This window comes from Balaenoptera acutorostrata, chromosome 1 (assembly GCF_949987535.1).
Source record: "Balaenoptera acutorostrata chromosome 1, mBalAcu1.1, whole genome shotgun sequence".
In the NCBI taxonomy this organism is placed as follows: domain Eukaryota; kingdom Metazoa; phylum Chordata; class Mammalia; order Artiodactyla; family Balaenopteridae; genus Balaenoptera; species Balaenoptera acutorostrata.
In genome coordinates, this window is record NC_080064.1 from 20848955 (window position 1) to 20874072 (window position 25118).

Below are 25118 nucleotides of genomic sequence, written 5' to 3' on the forward strand. Positions count from 1 at the left end.
CTACTAGATTGAAAGACTATGTCCTGCCCTCTCTGAGCTGGGTTAGGGACCAAGACCCCCTGTTCTGGCTTCTTGGGGGCCAAACCTTTAGGACTTCAGACCAGAGTTAGGGGAAATTGAGAGGAGCCGGGTGGGCAATGCCCTTCGAGGTGTGGCTCCCACTTGCCTTTCCCACCCCGCCCACTGAGTCCCCACCGCACTGCACTTCCAAGTTGCCGCCCCTGGACTTGTCTGCATCCCTGTGCCACCCTCTAGCCTGGCTGACTCCTTCTCATCCTCCACATCTCAGCTGAGGGCTCCCTCCTCCGAGCAGTGTTCCCTGCCTTGTGCCCCTAAATGGTTTAGGTTCCTCCCCTGTGCATCCCTCCACTTCCATTCTTACCCAGTCACCGAGTGTATCACCCTTCCCAGCGGGATCCTCCACTGGACTGTGAGTTGCTTGAGGGCGGGGACCAAGGGGCTTGGTTCATATTTGTGTCCCCGTAGCCCAGTGCCAAACCTGGCTCAGAGCAGGATCTGAGAGCACATCATCTGGGGTGACTGCACACAAGACCACGCTCAGCGGTTAGCCTGCTCCCAGTGTTCCCTCTGGTGGCAGACGGAGGCCTTACCTGGGCCCCAGAACTGGAGCTGGGAGGGAAGAAGCCCACCTGAGTGCAGGCAAGTAAGAAGGCAGGTGAACAAATCCTCACTCCCACCCCCAAATATCAAGGTGCACAGAGATGAGGATACCTGGGAGCATATTATAAAACAGTTTATGTTACAACAAAAAAACCTATAAAAACATTTCATCCCAGGGAGAGCTTCCAGGGCTGGGGGGTGGGGGGGGAGGTTCAAAGCACATGGACAGTCCAGATCTGGGACGGCCTGTCCTTGGCCAGCTCCCACAGCACCGCGTGGTCCCGGTCGTAGCCCTGGCCACCTGGGGGAGGGGGTAAGAGATGGGGAGATGGTCAGAGAGAGCTGGGGACTCTGCTGCCTGCAGGGCCCTTCTCCCACACACATGCCCAACTTACCCTTCACATCTAGGATCCGGCCTTCAAACATCTGGCTGCAGATGTGGCCTGATTCGTTGATGCTCCACGTCTGGCGGGGCAGGCGGCTCTCAGCCCACAGCACTACCTTGGAGCCTGTGCTGGGGGTGCCAATCACCTGCAGGCTCATGGTGGGGGCCACCTGAGGCCCCAGGAGGTTGTCAGGCACTGGCCCTTCCCACAGAGACTCCACCAAACCCAAGACACCATTGACACACCCAGCTTTGAATCCTGGCTGTTACGGACTGTGACTCTGGGCAAATCTCCTAATCCTAAACCAGTAGCTCTGGTTTCCTTGGGGATGGCTGTTGTGGGGGTTCAATGTGAGACACCATAAAAGGGCTGGAAAAATATGCGCTCCTCCGGGAAGCCTTCCATGACTGACTCCTGAAGCACAGGCTTTAGCAGCAGACAAGCTTCCACATACTTACTGGCTATGTGACTTTCAGCCAGTTACTTAACTTCTCTGTGCTCTCGTTTCCTCACCTATAAAATGGGAAGTATAATAGGACTTGCCCCCTAGTGCCCTCTAGGGATTACATGAGGCATTCACGAGAAGAAACCTACAAGGTGCCTCCCTCCAATGCCACCTTCTCGGGAAGGGCTCCCCTTGTCAGAGCTACTGATACTTCCTATTTTCCTTTCTTAATGTATTTTTCCTCTATTGCACTTTTCAACACCTAAGGTACTAAGATATTTTACTCATTTGTTTCTTTCTCTCCCCACTAGGATGCAAGCTTCAGGAGGGCAGGAGTTGTTTCTGTCTTCTCACTGTTACATTCCCAGCACCTAGAACAGGGCCTGGAACATAGCAGGTGCTCAGGAAATGTTTGTGGAGTGGATCTATCATTATTAATAGGATCCAAATCTGTCACAGGATATAAGAGCTGAGTGGTCCCTGAGAAGCATCTGGTTCAACGCTCTTGTTTTGCAGACGGGAGACAGACCCAGAGAAGAGCCCGAAGTGCCCAGGGGTACACAGCCTGCATTCTCCACCTCCACCAGGGTCCTGGTGTCTGTGTATCTCTCTGTTTCTCTGGCCCAAGGCTGGGTCCTGTTCCTGACTGGGAACAGGCTGGGACTCCCAAAGGTAGGCTTGTGAGGGTCTGGGGCCCTGGTGACCCTGTCCCAGTCCCTAAACTGGTACCTGGTTCTTCAGCAGCCCATCCTCGTAGTACCAGATACAGCTGCCTCCAGCTTGGGGCTCAGAGACCACCACGCGGCCCGCCTTCATGTCCTCCACGTGGTCCGGCACTGCCAGGAATCCCCCCAGTGCCGCATTCCAGAGGTGGAAATAAGCCCGGCGCTGGTGAGTGGGGGGAGCTGAGAGTCAGGGGTCTCTGGGCAGGGATGCTCCCACTTGGGCCCCCAATGCCCTCAACTCTGGACCCTCCAGTATCCCAAGCTCCCAAGCTCTCCCTCCTGCCCCAAACCATCCTCAACCCTGCTTCTAAGTCACCCCTTCTTTCTCACACGTATGCCGGGGGCACATACGTAGTGAACATGCACACAGTTCCATGTCTGTAGAGATACACACAGAAACACTGGCAGATACACCCAAGATCCACATGGTTGTACAGGAGTGCCGCAGGCACAAACACATGGATACACGTCGACATGTACACTCACACTATTTGCCCCCCCAGCCGACTCCACGCCAGGCACTTATGTTTGCCAGAAGTTTGGATGTGTATGGGAATACAGATGTGCACATACACTTACAGAGAGAAATGCACGCACTACCCATGCTGAAGAGGTACCACAGCAGGGCGGACACTGGGTTGTCAGACATCAGACCTGGCTCGGCCACAAATCACCTGGGGATCTCGGATGGTGGTGACAGTAATAATAGTAATAATAATAATCACGGCTAACATTTGTTGAGTGCCTAACCATTCAAGCACTGTTCTAAGGGCTTTACATCATTATTATCTTCAATCCTCTAAACAACTCTATCATACATAGCACCCCCATTTTAAAGATGAGGAAACTGAGGCCCATGGAGGTAAAATACTTGTGAAGATTGCAGAGCAAATTCTTGTCCACTTCTCTGGGCCTTTATTTCCCCATCTGTAAAATGTGAAGGTTGGAGATTATCTCCAAGATTCCTTCTAGCAATGATGTTATAAGAGTCTGAAATAGGGACCACACAAGTTTCCTCACACAAAGACACATACTTTCAACGGTGTCACAAGTACAGGCACGTGCAGTCATAAATATACTCTCACAGATGTACAGGGTGAGGGGATGACAAACATCCCCCCACAGATCACCTCCAGAGGACACATTGATACAAGTGACATCACAGACACAGAAACGCCCTCAGATGGGCATGCGCGCGCGCGCACGCACACTCACACACACACCCCCTCTGTGGCCATGCCTCCACATAAGTGCACATGCACATCAATGAGACATGTGTCCAGACATGCACTCACAGACATATGGAAACACAAGTACAGACACAGTGTTTCAAAGTGAGGTGTGCTTACCACTGGTGGGTGGTACATGAGATAATTTTCAGGCTTATGTGGATAAGCCTTATTGTTAAAAATTTAATGGTAATGAATTTATCACAATGTCTATTAAGGAAAAATCATACATACACATCAAACCCATGATCTTATGGACATTACTCCTTAGGATAGGATAAAGTAAAAAAAAAAAAAAAGTGAGTTGGTTTAGAGGAAAATATTAAGGAGACAATGGTTCAAAAGGAATGATGGTGTGACAAAAATTGTGACAAAAGTATACAAAGGCTGAGTTTGGGAAACATGGGAAACGCACAGACAGACAAACAGCCAGACAGACTGGCCCAGACGTGCTCAACCCGACATGCTACCTACCTGCTTGATGGGGTAGAGGGAGCCCACCCTCTGGGTCCCACTGTACGTCAGCCAGCTGGTGATCTCGCAGCTGCCCACCAGCCACTGGCGGCCCCGGAAGTCGCTGTGCTGGCACAGCACCCAGCTGGGCCCAGCAAGTGCCACAGACACAGCGAGGAAGACAGACAGACAGACAGACAGGCAGGTAGAAGAGGAGGAGCAGCCGTCAGAACATTCTCTACCTCCTCCTCTCTCACGCCTGGACTCCTCTGCCTGGGGTTCAGGTCCCGGGAGGGGGTAGAGAGGCAGGCTGGGAGGGAGCTCTGGGATTTGCAGGGCAGGGGAGGGTCCTGGAGAGCACCTCGGGCTGGGGTCCAAGCCCTGAGGGCCAGTGACCCTTCTCAGCCTGCACTTCCCCCCTCTCCCTCCCGGCGTGGAGGGGAGTGCAGTAGAAGTGGGGGGAAGACCTGGAGGCCCCCCCCTCCCTCCCTTGCAGCCCCCGCAGCCCCGCGGCACACTCACACGCCCCCCTTGATCCTCATGGACAGCACGTGGTTGTTGAAGCCCTCAGCTTGCAGGCTCCGCAGCTCCCCACCGAGCTTGATCTCCTTCCCCTCGAAGCACTCCAGGCCATACAGGAAAATGGATGGCTCTGAAAAGTGCTGCGGCCGGGGGCACGGAGAAGGGGTGAGGCCACGAGAGCCCCCGACTCAGCCCCTCTAGTTCCAGACACCCTGACTCCCAGAATGGCATTTCAGGCTCTCTTCCCTCCTGAGCTCCACCCCACAGGGCCCCTGACTCCTGGACGCTGCCAGCTGGGTGTCCCCCAGATTCTCAGATGCAGCACGTGCCAGATGGAACCCCCATTGCCCCTCAAACCTCCTCCCCAGTAAATGGCACTTCTAAGATGAGTGACAAGAATAATATTGGTCATTATAGCAGTTCTCATGTATTCAGGGCTTACTACACGCCAGGTTCTGTGCTAAGTGCTTTACCTGATCTCATTATAACTTCTCAACAGCCCTATAAGCAGGTGCTATTATTATCCCCACTTAGAGGGAAACTGAGGCTGGAGAAGGTAAATCACTCGCTCAAGGCCCTAGGGCCAGGCTTCAGAACCAGGTCTGTTTGTCTTCAGAGCCCAGCATGTAGTTGTACGGAACCTGGCTCTGTCTATTACCAGCTGTGTGACCTGAAGCAAGTCACGTGACCTCTCTGGGCCTCAGTTTTCACGTCGGAAAAAGGGAGAAGATAATAGTTACATGGCTCATAGGGTTATGGTGAGGATTAAATGCCTTAGTGCACGGGAAGCCTTTTAAACACTGCCCAGAGCAGTACAGGAAACACCAGCTGTTCTGCTTGTGCTGCTGCCACTGGCCACCCAGCCCACAACCAAGTCCTACAGACTCCAGGTCCTTCATCAGCCCACGTCACTCCTCTCCACATCTTCCTAGTCCAGGACATTATCATTTGTCCTGGATCACGGCAGCAGCAGCCCCACTGCCTTCCTCCCGCCCACCGTTCCCCCCACGCAGCAAAGCCATCTTGCCATTCCACTCCTCCCTGCCCAGGATCACCACCTCATCGGTCGCCCCTGCCCCCAGCCCACCCCTGAGTGCTAGCCCCTCCTGGCCCTGTCCCACCTCAGTTTCAGGACACAGCACTCTGAGCTATAATCTTTCTGGGTTCCTTGAAGGCAGGGCTATGTCTGATATATTGCAGGGTTCCAGGACCTATCTCAGCAGGGGCTCAATAAATCCCTAGTAAGCTGACCTGGCTTTGAAGCCCTGGGGTCGAGGGGACCTGGGGTGGTTCTGAAGACTGGGTTTAAGCCCCAAAGCCCACTCAGCAGTGAGAAGAGGCTCTGTGTGTGGGCTCCCCCAGCAGCAACCCCTGCCTCAGGGGTGCCTGGAACCTGAGCGGGGCACTTACCAGGGGCACCTTCCGGAGAGAGCCCAGGACCGTGGAGGCCAGGCAGCCCATGGCTGTGAGAGTGGGGAACTCGCCCTCAGAGAGAATGTGCTGCTCACCCTCAAAGTTCTTCTCATCAAACAGGATCCAGCTGGGGAAGGAAGGGGAAGAGTGGCGGGATGTGAGTAGATATTTGAGCCCACCCTCTCCTTGGCCTGCCCAGGTCCCCCTGAGATACAGCAGAGTGGATGCAGACTTGATGGGGATCCCCCGGTCCGGGGGAGGCCAAGGATAAACGGGCGTTGCAGCAGCAGGGACGAAGGTCAGACTTAAGAAAGGACTGAATGAAATCATACTGCCCTTCGGGGGAAATTTGGCAACATCAAGCAAAACTCCATGCACAATTACTCAGCAATCCCATTTCTCAGAATCTATCCCAAGGACATCCTTCAAAAACATGAAATGACACATACATAAGGCTATTGATTACACACTGTTTGCAGTGGCAGAGTGGGAGCAGCCAAATGTCCATCAGTTGGGGATTGGTTGAATAAACTAAGAAACTGGAGTGTAACATAGCAGTCAAAAAGAATGAGGAGGAGCTCTTAAAGGGATATAAAGTGATACAAACTGTTAAGTAAAAAAATCAAGGTGCATAACAGTGTTTACAGTATGCTTCCTTTTAAAAAAATTGAGATATAATTCACAAACCATAAAATTCACTCTTTTAAAGTGTACAGTTCAGTGGTCTTTAGTATATTTACCAGGTTGTAGTATGCTTTTTTTGTGTAAGAAAATGGAGGAGGAGGAAAACAAAACATATTTGGTTTCTATAATTATATGTAAATTTATGAGTGCATATTTGCTTATATCTTCAAAAAGAAACAATGGATGAATAAACTAAACACACACACACACACGCACAAAAGATTACCTATAGGGGGAGGGAGTGGAAAAGGTAGCAGGGACAGGGATGAAAGCTATTGATTTTTTAAGTCTTGACTTTGGAAATACTATGGACTGAATGTTTGTATCTCCCCAGAATTCCAATGTTGAAGCCCTAACCTCCAATGTGATGGTCTTTGGGAGGTAATTAGGTTTAGATGAGGTCAAAAGGTTAGAGCCTCCATGATGGGATTAGTGTCCTTATAGGAAGAGGAAGAGCTCTCTTTCTCAGCCATGTGAGGACACAGCAAGAAGGCAGCCATCTGCCAGCCAGGAAGAGAGCCCTCACCAGGGAACCAAATCAACCAACACCTTGATCTTGGACTTCCAGCCTCCAGATCTCTGAGAAAATAAATTCCTGTTGTTTAAGCCACCCAATGTATGGTATTTTGTTATAGTAGCTCAAGCTGACTAAGACAGGAACACTACAAATATTTTATGTAATTAGGAAACAGAATTAAGTAAAAATGAGAAGTATTCATAAAAATTAAAATAAACAAAATAAATGAACCTAACTGTATATCAGGTTGGTGGCATAACTGCACAGAAAGAAGTATTATTTCAAATGTCTTAAAAACACAATAGTTTGAACTGTACATACCTAATGGGATGTAGGTGAATGTTCTGAGGACAAAAAGAACAACAGAGAGACCTCAAACAGCATTCACTGGTTTTTACTGTTAGTAATATCAGTATTATAATTTTGAAACACCTAGCGTGCAGATTTTGGTCTCCAAAGAGCATTATGCATTAAAAGCAACCAGGATTCTTTGGGAAATGATTCCCGGTTTGAGGCAAAAAATGTACAAAATGATCCTGGAACCTCTTACTGTACCAGAAAAACAAGGAAGTTATTAAAAAAAAACGTATTGGGGTCATATAAAAAATACCCAGGAAGCAATTTGGAGGTGCTCCCATTTGCCAAGATGAAACAATTTGAGTACACAAAAGAATAGTGACTCCAAGGGACTGGAGCATTTCATATACATAAAAAACCCATGAGTTCATAACAATACTTTAAAAAATCTTCATTGGTCAGCTCTGGAGGTTGCTAGGGCACCAATTCAGAAATTATTCTGAAAATTGATAGAAAGGGGGCAAACACTGATTCTTGGGAAAAGATCAAACTGCCTTTTTTGTATAAACTATTTCAGGTAAACAAATAGTTGAAAAGGTAAAGTTCTTCTTTATAGAAGTATTCCAGCCAATATATGTATAGGGAATAACAAAACTTAGAAAATCATTTTGTAACCTCTAAAGAAATAATGGGTCTAGGCAATTATCATCAATGGATGCTAAAAATCTTTAGGTGAAAGGTCAACGAGGAATCTTATAATGTAGGGATCTTAATATCATTAAAAATGGGACAGCTAGACATGTGCCTCCTGATGTGATGCAGTGGGAAGTACACATACCACCTCTAATAGTCTTCTTGCCAGCAAAACAAAACAAAACACCCTGGATCTCATCAAGCCTCTAGATCTAACTACCAGTTTACAGGAAGTATGGGGCACAGAGGAACAAAATTAAAACACCACCAGGAAGCAATCAGCTAAATACAGAAGATGGGAAACTTACAGGGCAAATTATTGGGTTCTTTAAATGAATAAATCGTATAAAATAAAAAGAAGGGAAAGGTACTGTTATACATTATAGATCAAATGGACCACATGCAATGTGTGGACCTTGTCTGGATCCTGAGAAAAACAAACCAATTTCACAAAGGCATTTTTTGAGATAACGGGAGGAATTCGAACATGGACTGGGTATTAGGTAATAATAAATTATTGTTAATTTACACTATACTGTCTACAGTTTTTACATTTTCTTCTAAAACTTTATCTTGCTTTGTTTGCTTTAAGATTGAATGATTCGGGATAGAATAGCTAATCTCAAGGAAGCCAAAGGAAGGAAATCATTTGAAACAAAGACCTCTAATTACAGCCTCGATTTCCAAGCTGAGCTAAGCGCTTCTGAGCAGGTGCCCCCCGCCCCCCTCCCGCCCCCGTCTCCCCTTCCCCACTTCCTCACCTGCCGCCGAGGACCCGGCAAGACTGGGGCTGGAAAGAGGGGGGAAGAGAGGTCTGGTCATCCTCAAAGGAGATGTGGTCGCCCAGGAAGTCCGGACCGGAGAAAAGCTGAATCTGGCGGCACAGACGGGAAGAGATGAGAGTGAAGGAGGGTGAGTGGGACAGAGAGAATGGGTAAGTGGGGGAGAGATTTGAAAAATGAGGGAAGAGGAGACATAGGCCCCCACCAGCTCCTTACCTTTGAGACAAAGTGCAGATTGTGCGCCCCGACCTGAAGGGAGGGACCGAAGTTTCGAGATTTAAGGAGTGTGCTAGCCCCCAGCCTCAGTTCCTCTGGTTTCAATATTCCCGACCCTTTTCGCAGGTCCCTCACCCTCCAGGTCCGTATTAGCCTCGCCCCTTCCAGGAGGCCCCGCCCCTTCCAGGAAGCCCCGCCCCCAGGCGCTCCAAGCCTGGTTGTTCCAGTCCCGCCCCCCTGCGGGGGGACGCCAAGCCCCTCCCCTCTGAGAGGCCCCGCTCCTGCGGCGGGCACACACCTGCAGGACCGGCTGCAGAGAGGCGAGGGCGCTGTTGCTCGAGCCCCAGTCGTCGCAGTTGCGGTACACGCCCTTCTCCAGCACGTACTGCTCCCCGGAGAAGCCCACCTCCTGATAGGCCACCCACCTGCAGGAAGGGCGGGGCGCGGGTTAGCATGGAGGAGCCAGTGCCTCTCCTGGAACCCCCCCCCCCCCCCGCCCCCGACCGGCCCAGCTCCCGGAGCTTCGGTCACTCACACGCCGCTGAGCACGTGGATGGCCTGCGTTCGGGGGCCGTGTCCTGCCAGCTCCACGTCCGGCAATGCCTCGCTCACCTCCACGCCATGCCCCTCAAAGTCCATGGCCTCAAACAGCACCACCGCCGGGTCCCCGAAGTCCTGGGCCCCAGGGACAGTCAGGTTTCTCCCGCCCACCGATGGAAACCCCTGGGAGTGCCCAGACCCCAAGGACGCAGTCCACCAAGGGACCTTGCGGTGAGGTGATCAGTGTGGGCTGGGGAAAGGCAGCAGGAGGGAGAGAGGCTAGACCTCAGGGAACACTTCCAGGTGCTCTAGAGAACAGGGAGAGGAGGCGCAAATTCTTCCCTCAACAAATTGTGCTGGGGTAAGTATGGCTGCGGCCAGAGGCAGAGGGATGTCCCAGTTGCTCTTGCTTACCGTCCGGATGACTCTCAGGGAGGTCAGCGCCTTGTTATAGCCTCCCCAATGTGACCAATCAGCGTATTCTCCCTCCTCCAGCAGATACTGGTGACCCCGGAAACCCTCCTTCTCGTAGCCCACCCAGCTGGGGGAAGGGGGAGGCAGACAAACAGACTCAGTCACAGGAAGCCCATGGATGTGTAAGAGAGCTGCCCCCACCCCTAGGCAGACCAGGTCACTTCCCATCCTGGAGGGTAGAGGCTACTGGGGAGGATGAGGGAGAAGGAAGAGTCCTGAGTCCTCACCAGCCCCCAAGAACTTGCAGGGACCCCACAGAGGCCAAGCTGGGGCTCTGGCTGTCCTCTGGCTGCTGCAGGTTGTAGATGTCTCGGCTCACTTCCCAGCTCTGGCCCTGAAAGCCTGGGGCCTCATACACTACAGCCTGCGGGGGGGAGAGGGGCTGTGTTAGGTTGGTGGGGAGTGATCTGGACCCAGACCCACCCAGCCACCCCAGGATGACTCTATCCAGCATCAACCCAGAGCTAAGCCCTCCCATTCCCTCACTGAGCCCCAAGCCCTTACCTAAGTCCTGTCTCTTCTCTGACCTCTGACCTGGTCCTTACGCATCAAAAGCCAGTTCCCAGTTAGCCCATCGGGTTTCCACCCCGCCCCTCCCCAGCCCAGCCTCTAGCCCCAGCTTCCACCTCTCCCACCTTCTAGTCCAGGCCGTGATAGCCACACACATACAAACACCCCACCCAAAGGTCCTCTTTGACCCTGAGGCCCAGATGCTTACCTTGGGCTCCCCTGGCTTCTCCACTCTTGGGCAGCCCTGCAGAGGAGACAGAGCTGAGACACCAGCCCAGAGGTGCGGGAAGACAGATGGGGCTGGTGACCTAGGGTTTACTTGTTCCTGGGGCCCCTAAAAATGGCCAACCCCATGTCCTCTCTCTCCCCCAACCCTTGGACTAATCCTCCCTCTCCTCCAATCCCATTCCCAGTAGGAGGTCCCAGGCCCTGCCTCTTCACCCAGACTACAGGACAAGGCTGCTTGGGACCACCTGCTCCTTACCAATCTCATGGGCTTCAGGGAGCCCACACTGGGGTCTGATGCACCCCAGGCCTCTGGGGTGGGGTACTCTCCAGGCTCCAGGATGCAGGGAGTGTCTTCAAAGAAGGGCTTGGGGTATAGAAGCCACCTGAGGGGAGGCAGAGAGGCAGCTGCACCCCAGACTCCCGGGAACACAGATTAGTGGATGGGGTGGAAGGGGTAGAGGGGGGAAAGAAGTTTTGGGGGAGAGGCCCCCATCAAGGGGACTCTGGAGGACATTTCAGGCCCCCATAATTTCCTGCAGCAGCCACTCCATTGATCTCCCCTTCTCTGACCTGGCCCTCTCTAATTGCACACAGCGGCTGAGAGTTCTTTCCAGCAGCTGGACCTGCTTAAAAACCCCTGGTAATTCCCCATTAGCCTCACAATACAGCCCAGCTGCACAAAGAGGCCTTTTGTCCTGTCCCCCTGCCTTCCTCCTGGACCTCACATCTCCCCACTTGCTGCTTTCTTTGGCCAGAGTGAACTTTCAAAGTCAGTCTCTCACTTCTGGGCCTTTGCAGGTGCTAGTATACTCTCTTCCCCATTCATTCAATTAACAAATATTTAGGGGCATCTACCCCAGGCCAGGCCCTGCTTCAGGCGTCAGAGATACAGTAGTGAACAAAACATACAAAGTCCCTGCCCTCATGGAACTTAGATTCTTCTGGGGCCGACTCATCCCAGCTGAGGAGTCTCCTCCTCCAGGAAGGCTTCTCTGACCTCAGGCTGGTTTGGTGCTGTTCTGTACTCCCACAGCCCCGTGTCTCTCCATCCTGGAACTCTGGATTGCCACTGTCTGCTTGCTTGCCTGGCCCCACCAGTAGACTGAGCACATCTTGAGGGCAGGAACCATGTCCTGTCACCTCTGTGTCCCCAGCACCCAGCACAGTGAATGTTAAATGTAGGGTTTCCAGAACAGCCCAGACTCACAGTCCTGCGGAGACAGTGGCAGATGCCACCTGCAGAGGCCTCTCCAGGCCCTGGGGGTCCTCCAAGGCCTTGGTTAGCTTCACTTGCTCCCCGTTGAGGCCCTCCTCAGAGTACAGGCTGATCTCTGGGGTAATGTAGTCCTACGGAAGGAAAGGGGTGGAAAAATGAAGTATAAAACAATAGCCCTGGGGCTTCCCTGGTGACGCAGTGGTTAAGAATCTGCCTGCTAATGCAAGGGACACAGGTTCGAGCCCTGGTCTGGGAAGATCCCACATGCCATGGAGCAACTAAGCCCGTGAGCCACAACTACTGAGCCTGCGCGTCTGGAGCCTGTGCTCCACAACGGGAGAGGCCGCGACAGTGAGAGGCCCGCGCACCGCGATGAAGAGTGGCCCCCACTCACCGCAACTGGAGAAAGCCCTTGCACAGAAACAAAGACCCAAAACAGCCAAAAATAAATAAATAAATAAATAAATAAAAAAAAAAAAAAAAAAAAAAACAGCCCTCAGAGACCACCCCCACCCACACCTTCTTCCCCAAGTCTGTGGGGCTCCCGGGGACTTCTCCCCAGAAGCCAGAAATGACTAGGGTGTTCTCTGCAAGGTCAGCCAGACAAGCCTGAGACCAAAGCCCTCACTGGTCCCACACTGGCCCTTTGGGACCTGAGACCAAAATTCCCAGTAGGAGCCTGCCAAGTGCCATGCCCTTTGCCTTGCCTCTGGGAGCCTCATTTCCAGCCTGGTGGAGGGATGGGCGGGATAGACAGCCACTTCCTGAGGTCTCACTTTGACCCTTCTTTTGTATACAATTCCAGACTGTATACAAATCTCTATGCCTGTCCGGACTGGCCTCGTTATCCCAGGAAGCTGCACCTCATCCCAGGAAGCTGCAGGTCCTCTCTGCATTCTGGGTGTTTCTTCCTCACTAGGGCCATTTTCATTCACTCCTTCATCAATTGTTTATGAAGCACCTACTGGGTGCAAGGCATATATATAAGGGCCTGTCCTACCCCTTCTCATTTGGTCTTCCCAACGAGAGTTATTACGCCATTCGCAGACTAGGAAAGTGAGGCTCAGTGAAGTTAAGTGGGCCGCCCCAGGGCACACAGCCTGTAAGTAGCAAGACCAAGAACAGAGCACCGCAGTTTTTGTTCACTGTTGCAACCCGGCACGTCCCAGGTGCCTGATACACACTAGGCACCCAATCAGTGCTGAATGAATCAAAGGAACCCAGGTCCACTGGACTTCAAAGCCCTTGTTTTTCTCTTGTACCTCATTACCTCCCACGTGAAGATGAATTTATTGTGAGAAGCCCACAATAAATTGTCCACAAATATTTGTGTGTTTCTGGAGAGGCTTTGAAAATTCTTGTCCCCTCCTTTGCGTGGCTGGGCCACTGCCCTAGTTAAGAGTCTCATCCTCTCTTACTGGGAGGATTTCAACAGCTCTGGACTCAGGGTTATTTGTCCTTCCATTAAAAACAACAACAACAAAAAACAAATTAAAAAAAAAAACCCAAAACGTTGGCTAGGCCCTGGTTTTAGACCTTTGCTTTCTCATCTGGGTCTCCCTAGTGGCCAAGACGGCTTTGTCAAGCTTAATTTTAGCAGTTTGTAAATTTGTGTTATGAAAACAGTATTATTTTTCCCCACTTTACAGTTGTGAAACTATAATAAGACTATGCCTTTTCAAACCACATACCCCTCCCTCAAAATTCAGAGGTTCCCCTCGGCTGGAAATCACAGCCCTTCCTGGTCTTCCTGTCTCCAGAATCCCTGTCTTTTCTCCTCCTGGCAACCAGAAGGATGTTTCTAAATCTCTAATCTGTTTATATGGCTTTCCTGCTTCAAACCCAACCCTCATACCCTAGCTTGACCATGAGTCCTACAGGGCAGAGAGCAGATCTCCCAACCTACTCATTGCCTGGCGTGGTGCCGGGCACACAGATGACATGAAAGAGCATCTGTGAGCACGTGAATCAACACACATCCATGGCACCTTGGCTCTGGCCGTGGGCCTGAAAGCCTGGGCCCGGGGTGGGGAGGTGAGCGCTCACAGCCACCCCTACCCGCTTCTGTTGCTCTAACTGAATCCTTCTCCAGCACTAGCTGGAGCTACTGGAGCTTGGCCTCTGCCTGGCCCCTGCCTCCCCAAGCCAGGCTGAGCACACCCAGAATCCTTTTCTTCTCCACTGGCTCCGAGGTTGGGACTTTACAGGTGAGACCATGATAAGTCCTCTCCAGGCTCCGATCCCATATGATCTCTCCCAGAAATTCCAACTCTAGGTACCTGAGGCTGTCTCCCTCCTCAGGGCCTGGGGCTTAGGGTAGATGGGGCAAAATCTGGTCCCCCACACCCAGCCACTCACCCGGACAACCCTCCTCAGGGAGCCAATGCCTTGGGTACTCCATGCTGGCCCCAGAGCTCCAAGTTCCACATCTCCTTCAGGCAGGACCAGCTTCTGGCCCCGGAACGCCGGCTCTTCGTACAGCACCCAGCTGCAGGCACAGAGACCTAGGGTCACTGAGTGGGGAAACGATGTACCCACAAGACAGGGTCTCTGGGTAGCTGAGGGGGTTTCTGCCAGGCACTTCTCACTGGGCACTTCCCACTGCCTTCACATCCTCCAGGTTCACACACAGGACCCTGCCAGGAACTCCGCACTCACCAGCCTCGTACCACCCGTATGGAAGCCACGCGGGCCCAGCCTGAAGCATCAGCAGTGTCTTCCCAAACCTCCCTGCTGCTGCCTTGGCAGCCAGGCTCCGAGAAGAGGATCATCTGGAGAAGGCACAGAGGGGGTCCTCAGGCCCTGTCCCCAGGTCCCCCACCTCCTGCTGCCCCACCCATTTGTCCCCCACCCCCTACCTTTCCAGGCCTGGTGTTCAGTTTTCCCTGGGTCTTCAATGCTGAGCTCTGGAATGGAGAGCGGTGATAGATCTTATGGGGTTGCCTCCTTACTGTCTCCCCCAACCTGCCATTCCAGGAACTCCACATCCTCCCTATGGGCCTCCACCCCCAAAGAGCTGGCCTACAAAGGATGCTACAATTGCTCCCAACCCCCAGGTGCCTTCATCACTCTGTCCCTGGAAGCTGTCCCCTTCCCCAGCTTCCAAGATATCAAGCCCTTTGGAAGCCACAGTGCAAATCTGCTGTTTGGATAGGGAGACGGAGGTCCAGAGAAATGTGGTCACACTGAACTAGACCTCAGACCCACGCCCCTGGCCCCTGGAGACTCTGCCCCCCAGTATCATGGTCCTCACACCACCCAAACCCTGGCCCAGATGAGGCCAGGCCCCCTCCGTTGCCCACCCAAGGCCTCACTTACCCACCCCTCCGGGGGCTGGGCACATGCGGGCTTCTCTGGAGGTGGCCTTTCCCCGTAGAGCAGGGGCAGCTGTTCTGGCACCTTCTTGAGCCCTGGTGCCCCGTGGGGCGGTAGAGCGGATGCTTTTGTGCCCAGTGGTTCCAAAGTGGGGGCCTCCTTGAGGGCAGGCACCAGACCCCCAAAGAGAAGGCTGCATCCAAGACGGGAAGTGGGCCGGCTGCCTGCCTGCCGCTCTGGCCCGACTTCTGGGTGGGCGCCCTTGGCACCTGCTGTGTGCTTCTTCATCATCTCCAGAAGAGAGCAAGAGACCTGGGGGGATCGGGCAGGGTGGGAGTCGCAGGCGGGGCTGGGCCTGGCTTTCTCCTGCCTGAGCTGGAGCTTTTCACTGTCGCTCAGGTAGGGGTTCTGTGGTTCTTCCTCGTCCTCCTCCTCCTCTCCCTTTTCCTCTTCATTTTCTTCCAGTGCGGGCACCCCCTGGGGGCTGGGTCCCAGCACCCATGGCCCAGGCTGGTCCTCCTCGATGGCGGGCAGCGTGGCGTATATGGCCAGGTAGGAGGAGCGGGGGGCTCGTGGCAGCCGTTGAGTGCGGAGGATCTCGGGGGGCTCCATGCTCCGCAGGGTGTCCAGGAAAATCTCCAGGTCAGCAGTCAGGGCCACCTCCTCCTCCTCCCTTGATGGCTCTGGGAACGTCTTGCCCTCGGCGGAGTCAGGGACAAGCTGGGACTCCAGGCTGGCCTCTGCTCCCATCAGCCTTGGGGCAGGGGGGCCTCCTGGGCTGAGGGATACCTCGCCCCCTGAGGAGGAGGGGGCAATGAGAGCAGTAGGGCCCTGGACAACTACTTTCTGGGTAGAATATGGGACAGTAGAAGCACCAGGGCCCTGGACAACCTCTTTTTGGGTAGGAGATGAGATGGGGCTCTCCTCAGAGTCCTGAACCTCCCTTTCCTGTTTGGGGGATGGGACAGCAGGAGCTGTCAGGCCTTGACCAGCCTCCTCCTTGGTGAGAGGAGGGGCAAGGCTGCCTTCAGTACTCTGGACAACCTCTTTTTGGGTGCTAGGGCTGCCTTCTGGGGCCTGGGCAACCTTGGTTGCTTTAGGGGATGAGGCAGCAGGAGCACTAGGACCCTGTACTACCTCTTTCTGGGCGGGGGTTGAGTCAGCAGGAACCCCAGGACTCTGCACTACCTCTTTCTGGGTAAGGGAGAAGATAGGGACATTTTCAGAGTCCTGAACAACCTTATTCCTTGGGGAGGATGGAGCAGAAAGACCTCCTGGGCTGGTGACAGCCTTCCTTCTTGTAGAGGATGGAGCGAGAGATTGTCCAGGGACTATAACAGCCTCAGTCTTCACCGTGGGCAGGCTGGTGGCAGCAGGGGGATCTGGATGCCCTTCCGTTTTGACGGAGGGCCAGGCCTGGGGTCCCCTGGGCTTGAGAGTCAGCTGGGCCCTAGCATGAGTAGGTACTTCAGGCTGCTCTGGGGGGTGACCTAGGCCCAGGGAGGGGGTTTGGGTCTGGAGTCTGGGAGAGGAGGGTACTGGTGTTTGGCCCTGAGAGGTCTGGAGAGGGAGCTGGGTGGGGCTGGATTTTCTCTGCACTCTTGGGACCTCATGGATCCTGGCATCTGGGGCTTTGTCCTGGTCTCGGTCTGGGTGGGTTGCAGGGACATCCTGGTTCTGAGGCGGGTGGGCATAGTCCGGGAAGCCTACGGGAGCCAGGACAGATCTGTCCTCTGGCTCTGAGGTCCCCGTCTCAGGCAGCTGCCCTGGGGCTGCACCCTCTGTGCTGCCCAGACCTGGACTCCTTGTCACAGCAGCCAGGGGCCTGGGAAGCCGGCTGGCAGGTGGGCTCCGCCCAGCAGGCACAAGGCTACTTAGCAGCTCCAGGGCCTGGCTGCGGCTGGGTGAGTCCTCGGCTCGGGGGCTCACCACCACTGCCTGCACCACGCGGGCGGCATTGCGGCCCCTGGGCAGGGCCTTGCCCGGGAGCGTTAGCCCCACGGAGTTCGTCACAGAGCTGTTCACCTGTCGGTCCACGTGCCCTCCCACCACCATGGTAGTCCGCACAGCGCATGTCACCCGTCGTTCCTTGAGGCTCCAGGAGCTCCTGCTGGTGAGACTCACACCTGGGTTGGGCCTGGGCTCATGGGGCCCGTGCACCGGCGCCAAACACTCAGTCTTGGCCGTGGCTCCTGGGCTCAGTGGCTCAGTCCTGGGGTCCTGGGGACTGCCATCACCCTGGTCCACAGCCTCCTTTGGCCTTCCCACTGGCCTTTTCTCCTTGGGGGGCAGTGTGTACTTTTTGGAAAAGATGGGCCCATGGCTCTGGAAGCTTTTGGAGCCAGCCCCGTCCCCGGGACCCTGGTGATTCATAGTCTCTTCTTCCCGTGCAGCAAAGCCGTTGACTTCCTCCCGACGGTGGCCATTCTCAGACATCTCCTCCTGGGGGACTTCTAGCCGTGCCCCTGATACCAGGGACACCTTGTGAAAACGGTGTTTGCTCTCTTCCTGGGCAGGGGGCCACTGCCCCCATGTCAGTGAGGTGCTCACCACTCGGGCCTTGGCCCGAGCTGGGGGCCCACTGGCCTCGTCCGTGTTGGGCCCCAGCAACGGATCCTGAGGTGTCCTTGGCTCACTGTGGTCCAGCTCACTGCAGAGGGTGCCGGGAAGAGGAGAGACAGGGTCGGGGGTGGTCAGGGTAGCTCTCTGCAGTGCAGAATCACTCCCCCTGCCAAGGTCAGACTGAGTAACCTCAGGCAAATCATTTGAGCTTTGGGGCCTTTGTTTCTTCATCTGTAAACCGGGCACGATACTCTCAGATCTCCCACCCCTCTCCCTACTTTCAGGTGTTCTCCTATGCCAGGGTCCTTCAAGGAGTGAAGCTAAGGCCTAAGCCTAGAAGGAGAGAGAAGGGAGAGAGCAGAAAGGCATATGGGTCTGACTCATTGGTCTGTGGATGGGGCTGGGACTCTGCCCAAGGAGCCCTGGGGCTAGTCCTCCAGGAGCTGAAAACTAGAAAACTGGAAAACTGAGAATTAGGCAAGTGATGTTCTGACCGTGTTTCTGATCACTATAAAGGAAGGTAAGGAAAGACAGCTTTGGCCTCCAGCAAAGCTGGGTTCCCCCTGGCCCTGTCACTCACTAGCAGGATGACCTTGGGCAGCCACTTCTCCCCGGCAAGTTTCAGGGCCCCCAGCCACAAAACTGGAATAACAAGAGTATGTGCTTCACAGGATTATTGTCAGCATCCAGTAAGAGAGAAAGAATAAAAACTCACTTTATGAGAAAAACAAATATCGTATATTAACGCATATATGTGGAATCTAGAAAAATGGTACAGATGAACCTATTTGCAGGGCAAGAATAGAGACACAGACGTAGAGAACGGGCGTGTGGACACGGGGGAGGGGGGGAGGGGAAATGGGATGAATTGGGAGATTAGGATTGACATATATACACTGCCGAGTGTAAAATAGATAGCTAGTGGGAAACTGCTGTATAGCACAGGGAGCTCAGCTCAGTGCTCTGTGGTGACCTAGATGGGTGGGATGGTAGGGAGGGAGGTCTAAGAAGGAGGGGATATATGTATACATATAGCTTATTCACTACGTTGTACAGCAGAAACTATCACAACATTGTAAAGCAACTATACCCCAATTAAAATTTTTAAAAAAGAAATAGATGTTAAAAGAAAAAAACTCACTTTATAAACTAAAACGCTGGCTCATAAGCTTCCTCATAAAGAACAAATTATTCACTATGGAAAACAGTATGGAGGTTTCTTAAAAAACTAAAAATAGAGCTACCATATGATCCAGCAATCCCACTCCTGGGTATATATTCAGAAAAGACGAAAACTCTAATTCAAAAAGATACATTTACCCCAATGCTCATAGCAGCACTCTTTTTTTTTTTTTAGTTTTTTTTTTTTAAACAGTTGCCATTTTTTAAACCTGTGATTTTACTTTTAAATTAATTAATTAATTTATTTATTTTTATGGCTGTGTTGGGTCTTTGTTTCTGTGCGAGGGCTTTCTCTAGTTGTGGCAAGCGGGGGCCACTCTTCATCGCGGTGTGTGGGCTTCTCACTATCGCGGCCTCTCTTGTTACAGAGCACAGGCTCCAGATGCGCAGGCTCAGTAATTGTGGCTCACGGGCCCAGCTGCTCCGCGGCATGTGGGATCCTCCCAGACCAGGGCTCGAACCCGTGTCCCCTGCATTGGCAGGCAGATTCTCAACCACTGCGCCACGAGGGAAGCCCCATAGCAGCACTCTTAACAATAGCCAAGACATGGAAGCAACCCAGTTGCCCATCAACAGACGACTGGCTTAAGAAGATGTGGTATGTAAATACAATGGAATATTACTCGATCGTAAAAAAAGAATGAAATATTGCCATTTGCAGCAACATGGATGGACCTAGGGAGTATTATACTTCGTGAAGTAAATCAGACAGAAAGACAAACATTATATGATATCACTTGAATATAGAATCTAAAAAATAATGCAGGGGCTTACCTGGTGGCACAGGGGTTAAGAATCCGCCTGCCAATGCAGGGGACACAGGTTCATGCCCTGGCCCAGGAAGATCCAACATGCCGCGGAGCAAATAAGCCCGTGTGCCACAACTACTGAGCCCACGTGCCACAACTACAGAAGCCCACGCGCCTAGAGCCTGTGGTCCACAACAAGAGAAGCCACTGCAATGAGAAGCCCACACACTGCAACGGAGAGTAGCCCCTGCTCACCACAACTAGAGAAAGCCCGCGCACAGCAACGAAGGCCCAATGCAGCCATAATTAATTAATTAATTAATTAATTAATTAAAAAATAATACAAATGAATCTATATGCAAAACAGAAACAGACTCACATACATCGAAAACACACTTATGGTTACCAAAGGGGAAGGGGAGGGGATAAATTAGGAGCATGGGATTAACAGATACAAACTAATATATATAAAATAGATAAGCAAAAAAAAAAAATAGGTAAGCAACAAAGATTTACTGTATAGCAAAGGGAACTATATTCAATATCTTGTAATAACCTATAGTGGAAAATAATCTGAAGATACATATAACTGAATCACTTTGCTGTACACCTGAAACTAACAATTATAAATTGTTATTAATTAACTACACTTCAATTTTAAAAAACAGAATAAATTATTTATAAATTATAAACAAGGGACTTCCCTGGTGGTCTGGTGGTTAAGACTCTGTGCTCCCAATTCCAGGGGCCTGGATTCGATCCCTGGTCAGGGAACAAGATCCCACGTGCATGCCGCAACTAAGAGTTCGCATGCTGCAACTAAAAGATCCCACGTGCCACAACTAAGACCCAGCGCAGCCAAATAAATAAATAATTTAAAAAATTATAAACAAACATTCCCACTTTGCACATGAGGGGGGAAAGGCTCAGAGAGGTTAGGAAACTTGCCCAGAGTCACACAGTAGCAGAGGCAAGAGTTGAACCCAACCCTAAGTGCTTAACCACCAAATCAAATTCCCTGATGTATCTGGTAAACTAAGACTCTGTGGTTTGGGGGTTTACTTTTAAAGGAGGCCACACAGTCCTAGAGGGGGAGGGGCCAGTCAGCTACTCCGACTTCCAGGCTGCACTGAGCAGGGCAATCCTATTCTCAGGCCTCAAGGACCCAAAAGGTCAGCTTGTTCCGCATCAGCCTCAGTACCAGCCTGTCTTCAGCTCCTCCTCTCTGTGAGGCAGCCCCCAGACCATTATAAGGGCAGTTAAGGCCGGAAATGGACCCATGCCCCCAACTTCCCTCCTCCCTCTCTATTTTCCTCCCTCCTGAGAGGCTGGTAGAACCCAGAACTTTGGCCCTGTCTTGTGGCCCCAGCAGTGACTCAGGTTTTATGAGGGGCAGAGATGAATGGGGATGAGGCCCAGGGAAGCCTGACCTGACTCGGGGACCACTGGTGGCTGTGACAGCATGTGGCCTGGCCCAGGACGGGGTCTGAGTGGCCCCAGAAAAGCCTCGTATATGGGGGAGGTGAGGGGCTGAGATGGATGCCCAATCCTTTCCCCGGGCCAGAATTCCTGAGAGCAGCACACTCAGACACCTGAGGCCCTGGACTGCAGCCCTTGCCTGAGGCCCGACCCTCTCTGCTGTCCTCCTTGCTGAGACTCCCCCGCACATGGAGCGTCACCCCTTGATGAGCCCCTGTCCCAAGTCTCATCTCCATTTCTGAATAACAATAACAACTACCATTCGCTGAGATTCCCTGTCCGTGATGGCAGATAGTAAGGGTCAAAGCCTGGGTTCTAAGTCATTTATTCATTCATTCAGCGCTAATCGTGTCACGTGATGCGCTAGGCCCTGGTTAGGTTCATCCAAAGCCAATTTTCTCTTGGAGGTGGTATCCTAGGAGTACAGAAGTCAAAGAACTAGACATAAAAAACAGGAACCACATTTGGAAAGCCTCCATAGGCAAAGCAACAGGAGAGCAGCTTCAGAGGAAGCCATTGGTAATCAGATCAGCTTCAGAGGAAGCCATTGGTAATCAGATCATAGGTCACAGTGACCTATGATTCTATGCTTCTCTCAACCCAACCCCTGGACAACACCCTTGATAGTCATTCCACAAGCATGTGATCATTTGTTTCTGCTTGCATACCTCTAGCGACAGGGAGGTTGAAATTTGACAGCTGACCTGTCCCATCCCTGAATAGTTGTGATGGCTAGAATGTTCTTCAAACTATGCAGGAATCTGCCTGCCTATAGCCCTCCCCCATATTGTCCTTCCTCTGAAGACACACCCTAATGACCCAGGATGCCTCTTCCAGGCCAGCAGAAATGCCCATTTCCAGAGCCCTCTCTTCTTCAGGGCCCCGGACCATTGGTGGATTTGTCACAGGTTAACCTGTGGCTTCCAAATCAGGTGTGTGGGGCTGGAAAAGGGAGAGGCTGAGGAGGGGGCGGGGGGAGTGTGGGAAAGAGCCTCGTCTAACCCGACACGTCCTGGATTCTCCCCGCTTACCTGTGAGTCACCCACAAACTAGGTCAAACCAGCCCACAGGCGTACAAGCTTGTGCTGCATCACACACAGACACACACGGCACAGACGCACAGTCACACAGGCACAAAAACACACATAGATACTTACCCCAACGTACACAGTCAGACACACAAACACAGAGTCAGTCACAGACACTCGGGGATATACACACAGGGACACAGCAGACACACAAGTCACACAGACACACACACAGAAACACAAAAACACAGTGACACATGCACACACATTCACAGCACACACACACACACACACACACACAGAGTCAATTCACAGCCCCCAGCCCTCCTCCCCTTGAAATTCACCCTTATTTGAACAGATGCACACACTTGGATGCATACACATCTTACATTTCCAGACTCAATTGCATTGCGCCTCCCCACCCCCGATAGTTGCTAATATTGGCCCAGAGGACCCTCCCCCAGAAAGGGAACGGAGAAGGAGGACACCCCTGGAGGTCCGCTTCCTTCCTTTCTAAGTGAGCCCTCACCTCCTTCGAGTCTGTCATTATCCACCTGTGCCCAAAATAGTCAGGGAGTGGCAGAAGGAGCCCAAGTCTCCCAGATGAACCTCCTGCTCCTTCCTTTCCCCTCTCCAAGGACTGCCCCGCCCACTCACCCTCCCTCTCTCTGCAGCCCTTCTCCCCCAGCTGGGGCACACCCTCCCCCTGCAGCAGGTCTCTGAGCCAGTCTGGGTCGCACATGTCCCTCTTCCTTATCACAGAATCATTACCCCGACTCCTGCCCAGAGGCCTGGTCATCCCTGATGCTGCCTCTGCTGACACAGTACTGCCAAGTCTGCCTCCATGAGGTTACAGAAAGCTCTGCAGTCCACACAGCAACCACACTCAACACTCCATTGCTTGCACAAGGCCACCGAGGCCTCCGTTAGAGGCAGGAGAGAGAAGTAGTTAGAACACAGGTACCCGGGTTCAAATTCTGACCCCTTCACTTTCTGGTTGACTTTGAGCAGGTGATGAAACCTCTCTGAGCCTTAGTTTCCCTATTGTAATTGGGGTGGAAAGGTGGAGAGCAGGATTAGTCCAACTTCATGGGGCTGTTGTGAGGATTAAATAGAATTATGCTCAGAAAACAAACCATAAGTGACAGCCACCACCGTCATCATTAGGAACTTTTCAGAGCCCTGTTTGAGGCCCACTGCCCTTCCCGGTGGTTCTAGAGAGATCCCATGTTCATCCCCTCTTCAGTGAGTTTTAGGGGACACATCCTTCCACCTCTGAGCCCACCAGGCAGATTCAGGAGAGTAATTTCAACACAAATTAAAAACGGAGGCTTGGGAACCTCAGTGCCGCCAACACAGAACCATGTGGGGTAACTATTGTTGCGACTGAAGCTTTATTAATAAGCATCCCTGGGCTTCCCAGGTGGTGCAGTGGTTAAGAATCTGCCTGCCAATGCAAGGGACACGGGTTCGAGCCCTGGCCCGGGAAGATCCCACATGCCGTGGAGCAACTAAGCCCGTGCGCCACAACTACTGAGCCTGAGCTTTAGAGCCTGCAAGCCACAACTACTGAGCCCACGTGCCACAACTACTGAAGCCTGCGCTCCTAGAGCCAGTGCTCTGCAACAAGAGAAGCCACGACAGCCCGCCTCAGCGCTGCTCGCCCGTCGTCTCGTGAGCACGCCTCGCAGGCCCTGGGCGGTGGCCACGGAGCGCTGGGGGCCCTTCCTCGAGGGCCCAAGGCCCAGCGGTGATGTCGTTTTCGGTTCCCAGCGACCTCCTCGGGTCCCACTGCGGCTGTGCTTCCAAATGAGGCAGAAGTGACCCTGCTCTGAAGTTACCGTCTTTTCTACTCGGAACACTCCTTGAAAGCCGGCCACCATGCGGATGAAGCTCTAGAAGGTTCGTGGAAAGGCCTATATGGGTGCGAACCGAAGCCCCAGGCTGATAGCCGCAGTTGAGCTCCCCACCAGCACCCACTACAGCCACCTGGGTGAGGCCGCTTCGGACCTTCCAGCCATCGCCGCACCCCAGGCAACACCATGGGAAGCAGAAGAACCTTCTAGTCAGTCAACAGAATTGTGAGAAATACAGATGAAAGTCTAAGGACTAGGGAGAGAGAAAGAGACTCACTAAGGATCTCACGGCCACTGAATGGAATACAAAGAATCAGAACCAGGTTTTGGGGCAGCTTTCAGTTTCCTATCACGTAGTAGAAACCAACACACTGAATCAAGCATCTGTGGACTCCAAAGCAGGAAGAAGGAATTCCTTATATTGTCTCAAAGACATCTTAAATTTCATTGATACCCTCTCTGGAGAGTTTCTAAAAACACAGAAATTATTTCCAAAATGATCTTTAGGACTGAATATTAAAATGGTTTTACTTTTCCAAAAAAAAAAAAAGAAGCCACGACAATGAGAAGCCCGCGCACCGCAACAAACAGTAGCCCCCGCTCCCCACAACTAGAGAAAGCCCACGAGCAGCAACAAAGACCCAACACAGCCAAAAATAAATAAATAAATTTATTTTAAAAATCATCCCTGCTATTTCAGCAGCCCAACTCTCTAGAGTTCAAAGTATTTTCCTGTAACCACCTCCTCCTTCCTCATCTCCAGCTACCAAATCTACTTGGCAACTCAAGGCCCAGAGAAGTTAAGCAACTTGCCCCAGGACATACAGCACTTTGGCTGAGAGTCTCTTCTCAGGCTGGGAATGTGGTCTCCGGAACAGAACGAGGGAATGAGGGGGTGTTGCTGAGGATAAGGTGATCCCTCCCTCATCCTCTCCATGACAGGATATCCCCCTCCTCAGGCGGACAGAGGAATAGGGAAGCACTGGGTCCCAGGAG

General features: G+C 52.4%; 1 protein-coding gene across 1 annotated transcript in view; it reads right to left on the reverse strand.

The window, feature by feature from the left end:
- Window positions 1-788: 788 nt before the first annotated feature.
- Window positions 789-25118, reverse strand: part of CRYBG2 (crystallin beta-gamma domain containing 2) — a 29188-nt gene continuing 4858 nt past the window's right edge. The window contains exons 4-22 of the mRNA XM_007178708.2: window positions 15270-17916; window positions 14810-14857; window positions 14610-14722; window positions 14310-14439; window positions 11943-12082; window positions 10992-11118; window positions 10716-10751; window positions 10225-10361; window positions 9938-10064; window positions 9519-9658; window positions 9282-9408; window positions 8984-9016; window positions 8747-8859; window positions 5792-5921; window positions 4382-4521; window positions 3881-4004; window positions 2182-2340; window positions 1017-1176; window positions 789-922 (exon numbers count right to left, since the gene is read on the reverse strand). Coding sequence (XP_007178770.2) covers window positions 834-922; window positions 1017-1176; window positions 2182-2340; window positions 3881-4004; window positions 4382-4521; window positions 5792-5921; window positions 8747-8859; window positions 8984-9016; window positions 9282-9408; window positions 9519-9658; window positions 9938-10064; window positions 10225-10361; window positions 10716-10751; window positions 10992-11118; window positions 11943-12082; window positions 14310-14439; window positions 14610-14722; window positions 14810-14857; window positions 15270-17916 — 4720 coding nt within the window. The 3' untranslated portion in view covers window positions 789-833. The remainder of the gene's footprint in view (window positions 923-1016; window positions 1177-2181; window positions 2341-3880; window positions 4005-4381; window positions 4522-5791; window positions 5922-8746; window positions 8860-8983; window positions 9017-9281; window positions 9409-9518; window positions 9659-9937; window positions 10065-10224; window positions 10362-10715; window positions 10752-10991; window positions 11119-11942; window positions 12083-14309; window positions 14440-14609; window positions 14723-14809; window positions 14858-15269; window positions 17917-25118) is intronic.